The following is an 11,332-nucleotide window of genomic DNA, read 5'->3' on the forward strand; positions in this document are numbered from 1 at the left end:
AAAAAAAAAAAAAAAAAAAAATTTAACCAGAGAGAAAGAGAGAGGGAAAGTGAGAAAACAAGCCACCAGGTCTGGGACTCGAACCGTGGTCACCAATGTGGGAATGTCCAGCGCCTTAACCACCATGCCAACTGCTGGTCCCCCAGTGTGGTTTTTGAGCCATCAGGTCTAGGACTCAAATTGCATTGACCATGTAGGAATCTGGTGCCTTAACACCATGCCAGCTGCTGGGCCCAAGAAGTCTATGAACTTCTTTTGCTGTAAAGTGTGTGTGCTCGCCAGAGAGACAAAAAGAGACAGAGAGACAGAAAGCGAGAAATCACCCCCCAGGGGAGATGGCCATGGCGCAATCCCTTCTCCTCCATTCTCCTCTCGGGATCTTGGGCACACACGCACACGCACCTATTTGAGTTTCAAGCCACCGGGTCCGGGACTCAAACCACAGTCAACTACATGGGAGTCCAGCAACGGAACCATTATACCTCTGCTGGTCCACCTCTATGAACTTTTTTTTTTTTTAAAGAATTATTGGGCCAGCAGGTGACATGGGGGTTAGGGTGCAGGACACTCCCACATGGCAGACTATAGTTTGAGTCCTGGACGTGGTGTCTTGTTTTCTCACTGTCCCTCTTTCTCTCTCTCTCTGTCTCTCTTGGGTCAAATGAAAATAAATGATTAAATAAATTAAATAAATAAATTCCTTTTCTTTTTTTGGAGAGGTTTTTGCTATAGGGCGCGTGCGCTCGCCAGACAGACAGAGAGAAACAGAGAGACAGAAAGCGAGAAATCACCCCCCCAGGGGGATGGCCACGCCGCAATCCCTTCTCCTCCATTCTCCTCTGGGGATCTTGGGCACGCATGCACACGCGCCCGGCGTGAGTTTAAGCCACTGGGTCCGGGACTCGAACTGCGGTTGACTACATGGGAGTCTGGTGAAATAGCCATTACACCAACTGCTGGTCCCAATAAATAATCCTTTTTCGGGGCTGGCAGGTGGCTTGGTTGTTGGGGGTACTGGACTCCCACATGGCTGACCACAGTTCGAGTCCCGGACCTGTCAGCTTGCTTTGTCACTTTCCCTATCTCTCACTATTTCTCACTCTGTCTCTCTCTGGTCAAATTAAAATAAATACATGAATAAATAAAGTTAAATATAATAAGTCTTTAAAAAATAAAAATAAATAATTCTTCTTTTAAAAAATAATGATCTAACTTTATTCATTTAAATGTGACCAGAGAGAGACAAAAAAACTTTTATTTTTTTAAAGACTTATTTTATTTAACTTGATTTATTTTGAATTTGACCAGAGAGGGACAGACCGGGCCTGTGGCTGTCAATTTTCAAGCCCTGGTGAAACAATTTTCAAGCCCTGGTGAATTCCTCTCCCCCAGTTGGAGGTTCAGGAGGCTCAGTGAACACGCCAAGTTGTCTGTGAAACTTTAACGGTGCACTTAACCTTCTTCAGCTACAGTTTAACGCTTCTTACATGTCTCCTAATAGCGGGCCTGGCCCTGACCCTATGGTTAAAGGAACTGCATACTGGGACCAGCCAATGGCATAAGGGTTACGTCACTGGACTCCCATGTAGCCGGCTGCGGTTTGAGTCCCGGACCCGGTGGCTTAAACTCACGCCGGGCGCGTGTGCATGCGTGCCCAAGATCCCGAGAGGAGAATGGAGGAGAAGGGATTGCGGCGTGGCCATCCCCCCTGGGGGGTGATTTCTCGCTTTCTGTCTCTCTGTCTCTCTCTGTCTGTCTGGGGAGCACACGAACCCTATAGCAAACACCTCTGAACCCCTCCCCCCCCAAAAAAAACATGCTTAATTCTCAGGAGGGGAGTTAAGAACTAAATATGTAAAGACAGGACGGGAGACCAGCAGATGGCATAGTGGTCATATCACGGGACTCCCATATGGCCGACAGTGGTTCGAATCCTAGACCTGGTGGCTTCAAATTCATGCTGGGGAGGTGTGTGCGTGCGTGCCCAAGATCCCGAGAGGAGAATGGAGGAGAAGGGATTGCGGCGTGGCCATCCCCCCTGGGGGGTGATTTCTCGCTTTCCCTTTCGCTATCTCTGCCCTAAGGCAAAAATCTCTACAAAAAAAAAAAGAACAGGACTGAGCCCAGCAGGTGGCATAGTAGTTTAGGTGCTAAATTCTCTTGTGGCTGACCAAGGTTCAAGTCCCGGAAACAGAAGCTTGAAACTTATGCTGGACACGTGTGCATACAGGCCCAAAATCCCGAGAGGAGAACAGAGGAGGTGAGGTTGCGGCTTGGCCATTTCCCTGGGGTGGGGTGTGATTTCTTGCTTTCTTGTACTCTCTGGCTAGTGTACGTACCCTATAGCAAAAATCTCTCTTAAAAAAAAGTTTTTTAAAGAATTATTTTATTGGGAACCAGCAGTTAGCGTCATGGCTATGTCGCTGGACTCCCACGTAGTCGACCGCGGTTCGTGTCCCGGACCCGGTGGCTTAAACTCACGCCGGGCGCGTGTGCGTGCGTGCCCAAGATCCCGAGAGGAGAATGGAGGAGAAGGGATTGCGGTGTGACCATCTCCACTGGCATGTGCCTGGTATGATTTTTCAAGCCACCAGGCCCAGGACTCAAACCACAGTCAGCCCTGTGGGAGTCCAGCGCCACCTACCGGCGCCACCCCCCTCATGAGTTTTAAGCCTCAGGGTCCAGGTCTCAAACATCAGTGGACTCCATGGAAGTCCAGCAGAGTAACCATTATGCCATCTGCTGGTCCCCCAGAGGGATTTTCAAGCTGTTGATCCCTGGATTCAAACCAAGGTTGGCCACATGGGAATCCACAGCCTTAAACGACACCACCTGCTGCTCCTTCCATATCATTATTATTATTTTAACGTTTAGGGCATGTATGTGCTCACTAGAGACAGACAGCAATGGTGGAGAGAGACCCCACCCAAAACAGTGTGATCATGCTACAATCTCTTCTCCATTTCTCCATCCTGTCTGGTTTGGGGCACACATGCACGTGTGCCTGGCATGTTTTTAAAGCTGCCAGGGCCAGGATTCGAACCATGGTGTGTCATGGGATATGGCTCCTGCATCTGCTGGGCTACAGGACCAGCCCCATCAGTGTTTGTTTATTTCTTCCATGAGTGAGAGACAGAAACCACTCCCAACAGGGCCTTTCTTTTTTTTTTTTTTTTTTTTGAGAGGTGTTTGCTATAGGGCGCATGCACTCACCCGAGAGACAGAGAGAGACAGAGAGACAGAAACCAGAAATCAGCCCCCAGGGCGGCTGGCCACGCTGCAATCCCTTCTCCTCCATTCTCCTCTCGGGATCTTGGGCACGCACGCACACACGCCCGGCGTGAGTTTAAGCCACTGGGTCCGGGACTTGAACTGTGGTCGACTACATGGGAGTCCAGTGATGTAGCCATTATGCCACCTGCTGGTCCCCCCTGGTGTGAGTTTTAAGTCGCCAGGTTCGGGACTAGAACCGTGGTCAACTACATAGGAGTCTAATGATGTCATCATTACACCATCTGCTGGTCCCTATTTATTATTATTTTTTTAAGTTTGTTATAGGACATGTGTGCTCACCACAGAGTGACAGAGAGGAAAAGTGACAAAACAAGCCACCAGGTCCAGGACTTGAACCGTGATCAGCTATGTTGGAGTCCAGGGCCTTAACTACCATGCCACTGACTGACCCAGTGTATATATGTGTGTTTCTTTTTTTTTTTTTGGAGAGTTTTTTGCTATAGGGTACATGTCCTCACCCGAGAGACAGAGAGAGAGAGAGAGACAGAGAGACAGAGACAGAAAGCGAGAAATCACCACCCGGGGGGGATGGCCATGCTGCAATCCCTTCTCCTCTATTCTCCTCTTGCGATCTTGGGCACACACGCACACGCGCCTGGCGTGAGTTTAAGCCACCGGGTCCGGGACTTGAACCACGGTCGACTACATGGGAGTTCAGCAGCATAGCCATTACGCCAACTGCTGGTCCCAGGATATGTGTGTTTCTTAAAGCTCCCCAGTTTATTTCAGCGTGCAGCCTGAACTCCGATGGGGTTCGACCCAGCCAGATTAACGACTCTCAGGAACTTACCGGAAACACTTGTCCTCCCATCCCATCCCAGACCTAACGATCATGATCCCCTCGTGATTCTGACGATTTGAGAATCACGGGTGTAGACAGTCCTTGAGCAATGGGACCCAGGAAATCAAGCCTGTTTCCTTCCTCTCCCCGTTTTGCCACCTCGCGAAAAGGTTTCATTTTCGTCTTAAGCAAACTGTAGATTTGACTTAAAAGGTGACGTGCCGAAGATGCTTGTGGTTAGCCCGAGCCGAGATGTGCTCATAAGTGTAAAACAGCATATTTTGGTTCTGTCTGTCTTTCTTTCTTTCTTTCTTTCTTTCTTCTTTCTGTCTTTGCGTCTTTCTCTTTTCTTTCTGGAGAGATTTTTGCTATAGGGTGCATGCGCTCGCTAGAGAGACAGAGACAGAGAAAACACGCCCGGTGTGAGTTTTAAGTAGCTGGGTCTGGGATACGAACCATGGTCAACTACGTAGGAGTCTAGTGACGCAACTATTAGGCCATCTGCTGATCTGCTGGTCCCTGTTCTTTTTTGGAGAGGTGTTTGCTATAGGGTGCATGCGATCGCCAGAAAGACAGAGAGACAGAGAGACAGAAAGCGAGAAATCACCCTCCCGGGGGGATGGCCACGCCGCAATCCCTTCTCCTCCATTCTCCTCTCGGGATCTTGGGCACGCGCGCACACGCGCCTGGCATGAGGTTAACCCATCGGGTCTGGGACTCAAACCGCGGTCGACTACATGGGAGTCCAGTGGTATAGCCATTATACCAACTGCTGGTCGCAAAATTAAATATTTTTTAAAAAATGCGATCCGCAAGTGCTGTGGTGGTTAAGGGCGATGGACTCCCACAGGGCCGGCCATGGTTCCAGTCCCAGACCTGAAGGCTTGCTTTCTTACTTTCTCTCTGCCTCTGTCCCTCTCTGGTCAAATTAAAATAAAGTTAAATACAATAATTCTTAAAAAAATAAGTACATAAAAAGAGGGACCAGCAGTTAGCGTAATGGCTATGTCGCTGGACTCCCATGTAGTCAACTACGGTTCGAGTCCCGGACCTGGTGGCTTAAACTCACGCCGGGCACGTGTGCGTGCATGCCCAGGATCCCAAGAGGAGAATGGAGGAGAAGGGATTGTGGCATGGCCATCTCCCCTAGGGGGTGATCTCGCTTTCTGTCTCTCTGTCTCTGTCTGGCGAGCGCACGTGCCCTACAGCAAAAACCTCTCAAAAAAAAAATATAAATAAAATAAAAAGCAAGAAAGGTGGTGACTCACGGCTGAGTGACACCAGGGCACACTTGCGATGTGCCGCATTGGGTTTGGGTCCAGGCTCTGCTACTTGTCCACAGGCAATTTGGGCAGGTGAGTCCACCTGTCAGCCAGGGTCCCCTCTCTTGTCTAAGCCTGCTGTAAAGCTTAGCGAGCTCAGGCTGGGGTCCCTTAGGCTTCTCCCACCCCGTCTACGCCCTGGGTACCCTGCCAACCACGGTGACCTGCCCGGCTCCGAGACTCAAAAACTGCAAGTGGAAAATCGAATTCCACCCTTTGGAAACTGATCTCGGCCCGTTTGCTGGGGCATGTCGGGAAATGTAGTCTTTGACACCAGAAAAAAAATCACTTCCGCGTTCAAATGTTAACAATGGGCGTGGCCCTAAGTCTTCTCCATTGGGCGTTCAATTTCCCTGTTACCCTAAACTTGAGGTTTATCTGGGTTCCGGTGGATGACAAGCCCCGCTACTTCCCCTTTTGCTTCATAGGCACCTCTGCGCATGCGCCTCCCGCCTACTACGGGTTTGCCCAAAGACTACATTTCCCAGAAAGCTCCGCGACTGGGCGTGGCCCTCCCGCCCCAAGGGGCGGGGCGCGGCGCGGCGCTTGGAAGGGACGCTGAGGCTGTGACCTCTTTCTTTTATTTAACGCAAAATTGGTGGTTGTCTGCACTCAGGGCCCTGCAGCCGGGCCGGGCTGGGTGCAGACGGGTCAGCTCGGCCTGACCTCTTGGAAGGGGAGGCCGGGCTGCATTAGGAGAACGAGTGAGCCCCTCCGTGCCTCCTCTGCTGGAGTTCGGAGCTGCTGGGCTGCAGCTCTCACCGCCTTCCCCAGCTTCAGGAACCCTGCGCAGCCCATGCCGCGGGCCCGGCCGTGCTCGGTGGCCGAGCGGGGCCTGCCTGGCCGGTGAGGATCTGCACCAGGAAGTCGGTGGCCAGCATGTGCGACGGCTCCTCGAAGCCGATGGTCAGAAGCTGCTGGTAGTCCCCAGGAGGCTGCGGACACAATATCCTAGGGGGGCCGGGGACGGACAGGCCTGGACGTGAGCACCCCCTGCCCCTGGCGAACCCCTCCCCTCGAATGCTAGATGGTGGCTGAAAGAGGCTTTGTTTCAGCTGGGGGTAGGGGGTGTCGTGGGGGGGGTTGGAAAAACCCTGGTAGAAAGTTATTTTCTTGTTTGATGAGACATTTAGAGAGTGATGGCTCTCGGTGGCTGAGTAAGTGGCTCTGACCTGGCCAATCACTTCTGCTAGCTTTGTGGCCTTGGGCGTGTAACTTAACCCCTCTGAGCACCTGTGTTGTCAAACGGAGCAGTAAGACCTCCGTGGGTCGGTACGTGAGTCTGCATAAAGCACTTTTCAGGGCACAATAACATGCCATCATTATTCCGGAGGGGAGCACAGGGCTGGGGTTTGGTAGGGGTCTGTCCCACCCTCCAGAAGCCAAGCCCATCTCGCCATTACCCGCGGCTCCTTACCATGAATACGGGTCATCTTCAGCTGGTCCTAGGGGCACCCAGCGACCGATGGACCAGAGCTTCTGGATCTGGGGGCACGAATTGGCTGGACTCTTATCTGTGTCTTCCCAGGTATCGCGGTAGCACAGGAAGTAGCTGAAGGGGAGGAGAAGGGGAGGAGCAGCAGTTAAAGAGTGATCAGTTTCAAGGCCCAGTTTTGGGACCAGCAGATGGTGTAATGGTTACTTCTCTGGACTTTCACACAATTGAACCTGGTTCGAGTCCCAGACCTGGCAGTTTAAGACACACATCAGACACGTGTGCATACATCCCCAAGATCCTGAGAGGAGAATGGAGGACAAGGGATTGCACCCATGGCCAAACCCCCGGGGGTGGGGGGTGATTTCTCACTTCCTGTCTCTGCCTCTCTGGTTATCTCATGCACCCTATAGCAAAAATCTCTCTTAAAAAAAAAAGTGATCAGTTTTCTTGCTTGTGTCGAGGGCTTTAATTTTGGAGGCAAAGTGGAAACTTGTCAGGAGTTGCACTGTTTGGGGGTTCAGAGAGTGCAAGGCTGATCCCGAGATCAACCTGGGTATCCTGGGTTGAGACTGGCTGAAGCTGGAGGTGGAGCATGGCACTGAGACCCTGTTGGGGTGTCATCTGTTTGTCTGCCTCTCTCGGTCATGGAAGAAACAAATTAAAAAAAAATTTTTTTTTAAAGTCTGAATTTCTCAGGGTAGGGCTGTGACTCAAATCTTTCTTTCTGCCAGTCTCCTTTTTTTTTTTTTTTAAGAATTATTTCATTTAACTTTATTTATTTATTTTAATTTGATCAGAGAGTGACAGAGGAGAAAGTGAGAGAGCAAGTCACCAGGTCCGGGACTTGAACCGTGGTCGACCATGTGGGAGTCCGGCACCCTTAACCACCACGTCACTTGTCAGCCCCTCAGCCAGTCGACTTTTAAGACAAGGACTTTTATTTTGATGGGAGGATAGATTTAAAAAAGAAAAGGTAGAAGTGGTTTTCTTTCTTTCTTTTTTTTTTTTTTTTTTTTCAGTCTTCAGTGTCAGAGACAGAGGATGGAAAGGGAGAAATTACTCTCCAATCTCCTCTGAGGACTTCGGGCAAGCGCACACACACACCCAGTGCGATTTTCAAGTGGGTGGGCCTGGGACTCGAACCACATGATTGGCCCTGTGAGGTCCAGCCACCTTAACCTTGGCATCACCTGCTGGTCTAGGTCTCCTGATTTGCTGTCCACACTTTGGTGGAAATGGTTCGGAGGTCTTTGATTTTGGTAGGGGGACTTACTAATCCACATGGGAATCTTGCCCCTGGCCACTGGGGTCTGGGGTCATTTCCAGGTTCCAGCGAATCTTCTTATAGAGGTATCGGGGGAAGCGACTGGCGGTGTAGGCAGCCGGGGCGCAGTATCTGAAGATGGACACCTCATGGGTGGGGCTGATGGAGAACCGTCCGCAGAAAAAACAGGAGATACTAGGAAGAGACGGAAGGATGATAATGAGGAGGGGCCCAGGGACTCCACCGCCTGTCCCCCACCCAAGTCCCCAACTCCGTTACCTCAAGGGGTCCGTCTCCTCCAGGTCCACGAACCCAAAAGATGCATACATGAGGACCAGCTGTTCTAGGCGCAGGGTTAGCTGCTGCGAGATCTCCAACAGCTATGCATGCGGTACAGGGGGTTGTTGGGAGCAGCCGGCCTGCAGGGACCCACAGGCCCCGCCCATTGCCGCGCCCCTCGCCTCTCGCCCCGCCCCTAGACCTGGCTCTGGAGACTTTCTGCCTTACCCCCTTGCGGACCAGCTCCTGCAGGACTCCGTAGATGGGAGGCACGCTCCTTGCAGCCGCTTCCAGGTATAGGAAATAGGGCTCGCACATCTGCAAGAAGGTGGGCATAGCCCTGGCCAGCTGTTCTTTCTGCACCCTGTCCCTGCTGAAGGGAGAAGGGCGGGGGGTCTTTGCATGGAATCGCACACACCCCTTCCCCGGTTTCTCTCATTGTCCTCACCTGCAACCTGTATCCCCGGCCTGGACCACCGTGACAAAACTCCCCAGTGCTAGTCTTTTTTTTTTTTTTTTATTGAAAGATTTTTTTGCTATAGGGAACATGCACTTGCTGGAGAGACAGAGACTGAGAGATAGTGAAAGATCACCACCCAGGGGGGGAGGGCCACGCCGCAATCCCTTCTCCTCCATTCTCCTCTCAGGATCTTAGGCACGCACGCACACGCGCCCGGTGTGAGTTTAAGCTGCTGGGTCCGGGACTCGAACCGCGGTTGACTATGTGGGAGTCCAGTGATGCAACCATCTGCTGGTCCCTCTAGGCTTTTCTTCGGAGCATCTCTCAGGCCCACCAACATCAAAAGCATCTGGGGCACTTGTGAAAATGCCCAACACCTGCTAGCTTGTATTTATTTTTTTAAGGTTTTTACCATAGTGCACGCTCATGCGCTCTCTGCATGAGAGACAATGAGAGGGAAAGTGAGAAATCACCCCCTAGGGGGGATGGCCATGCCACAGTCCTTTCTCTTCCATTCTCGTCCTCAGATTTAGGGGCACACATACATATGGGCCCCATGTGATTTTCAAACTGCCGGGTCCAGGACTTGAACTGCGGTTGACCATGTGGGAATCCATCCCCTTCACCACCACGTCACCTGCTGCCCCGCCCCCGCCGCTCACTTTTGACTTAAAACACCTTGCAGGGTGAAACTCAGAAATCAAAGGTTTAAACTGGCCTCCCAAGACATTCTAACCGGCATTGAAATTTGAGTATCAGATCTGTCCCTTATTCCCCTAACCAGGAATCTCATTACCCTTTGGGATCTCACACCGATAACCTGCGGGCCAAATCTGGCTCAGGTGGGTTTGCTGAGCCAGCACCAGGTTCATCATTTAACAACTGGGAGGTGGGACCAGCAGGTGGCAACGTGACTGAGGCCCTGGACTTCCCACATGGCCAATCATGGTTCGAGTCCTGGACATGGTGGCTTGTTTTCGCACTTTCCCTCTGTGTATTCCTCTGGGGAACTCGTAAATAAATAAATAAATACTTCTTTAAAACAAACACACAAAAAACAGCTGGGAAGAAAAGTCCTAGCGCTTCGGCAACACTGGAGTGAGTTTAAGCCACCGGGTCCGGGACTCGAACCGTGGTCGACTGCATGGGAGCCCAATGATACCCATTACGCCAACTGCTGGTCCTCAAATTGGGATTTTAATCAACTACTATCTGCATTTACTATTTCTCTCTGGCTCCCAGTGGTTTCGAACTTGCGACCCTCTAACTCTCCTATCGCACAGGGACCTAGGACCCCGTCCCGCGTCACCTGTAGAGCAAGTAGCTTTGGAAATCATCCGCCTTCTTGAGCAGGTAGCTGAGCTGCTCGGTGATGGGGCTGAATATGGTGTCCAAGGGAAGTCGAGGAAGGGGTGGCCCGGGCCCAGGGCCCAGAGGCTCAGGGGAAGGCGTGGAGGTGGGGACCTCCTGCAGCTGCCCCTGGGCACCCTCGGGCTCCAGCTCTGGAGGGTCCCTAGGCCTGCCAGGCGACGTCAACCAGGAGGGGTCTCCGGAGGGCTCCCTCTCGGGTTCCAAGTCGTCCGGGGGCGGCGGCGTGTCTCCCGCGCCCAGAGGAAGCGGCTCCAGGAACCACTGCTCGGTAGCCATCCAGAGGCCGAGGGGCGGGACCCGAGCCCTTTAAAGCCTCCGTGGCTCCCGTTGGCGGTGAGTTCGACCCCGCCCCGGCGGCAGCCTCAACAAGTCTTGGACTAGCTTGGCCCGGAGCGCCGACGCCCTCCAACTCGCCCCTGTCTCGACCTCTCCGCCCGTGCCAAACCGCGTCGGGGGGAAGTTCGCCTCGTTTGAATTTCAACACGCGCGAGGGGGCGCGCCAATCCGGCCCGCGCTGCGCACACGCGCGCTCCAGGAACACGCGGGGGTGGGGGAGAGACAACTGAGGGAGGCGACCTAGGTCGGCCCTGGGGATGCAGCCACGATCCAGCCATCCCCCCGTGGGGTGTGTGCGCGCGGGTCTCTAACGCGTGTCCAAACACCGGGCCTCAGGTGCTTGCAGGGAGGATGCCCAGGCCCTGTCCCTGCGTCTCTAACTCCCCAAAACCGTAACTTTTGAAAAACCGTAATCTTGTTGAACTTAGTAGGGACTGTGTGATGTAGTGTCAATATTAATAAAAATAAATCACTCGGATATTCGTCCTGTCTCGTGATCTCACTAACCCCATATTCTTTCTGCTGTTTTTATGAACCCCAGGACCCAGAAGAGACCGGACGCCCATATTTGCAGCCTAGATTTTTCGTAGCACGCAAAAGCTGATAGGCCTAGATTTACAAAGCCAAATACACTCATTATATTTAAAGACTCAGTGAAGACCTCCGCAAGGTGTTAAGAGCAAGCATTTTGGCTGTACTAAGCCAGTGGCCTCCTCTGTAAAGTGGGTTTTTATGAGCTCTTCCGCCCCATGGGGCTGCGGAGAGGACAACCCAGAAAATGTTAGTA

The 11,332-nt window shown here is 52.2% G+C and overlaps 1 protein-coding gene across 2 annotated transcripts; it reads right to left on the bottom strand.

Annotated features, from left to right (window-relative positions):
• Positions 1-5,959: 5,959 nt before the first annotated feature.
• On the bottom strand, positions 5,960-10,983 carry CUNH19orf67 (chromosome unknown C19orf67 homolog). Of its 2 annotated transcripts, XM_006161010.3 has the most exons (6): positions 10,148-10,982; positions 8,607-8,751; positions 8,379-8,479; positions 8,109-8,294; positions 6,815-6,949; positions 5,960-6,348 (listed from the first exon to the last, which is right to left on the bottom strand). In XM_006161010.3, exons 1-6 carry the CDS (start codon positions 10,483-10,485, stop codon positions 6,174-6,176), a joined length of 1,080 nt encoding a protein of 359 aa, XP_006161072.1. In that variant the 5' UTR covers positions 10,486-10,982; the 3' UTR covers positions 5,960-6,173. The 2 variants fall into 2 exon arrangements, with proteins under 2 accessions (XP_006161072.1, XP_006161073.1); XM_006161011.3 differs by lacking the exon at positions 8,379-8,479 and having other exon boundaries at positions 8,607-8,696; positions 10,148-10,983.
• Between the last annotated feature and the right edge of the window lie 349 nt (positions 10,984-11,332).

This window comes from Tupaia chinensis, unplaced genomic scaffold (genome assembly GCF_000334495.1).
Source record: "Tupaia chinensis unplaced genomic scaffold, TupChi_1.0 Scaffold138060_1, whole genome shotgun sequence".
Classification (NCBI taxonomy): Eukaryota; Metazoa; Chordata; class Mammalia; order Scandentia; family Tupaiidae; genus Tupaia; species Tupaia belangeri.

Bases quoted from the DNA above. Each gene is read 5' to 3' on its own strand.
- CUNH19orf67 (XM_006161010.3), bottom strand. From the start codon at position 10,485: ATGGCTACCGAGCAGTGGTTCCTGGAGCCGCTTCCTCTGGGCGCGGGA. The intron at 8,295-8,378 runs GTAACGGAGTTG...GTCTCTTCCTAG, and splicing joins GAGGAGACGGACCCCTTGAG to TATCTCCTGTTTTTTCTGCG. The intron at 6,349-6,814 runs GTAAGGAGCCGC...CGGCCCCCCTAG, and splicing joins GAAGATGACCCGTATTCATG to GATATTGTGTCCGCAGCCTC.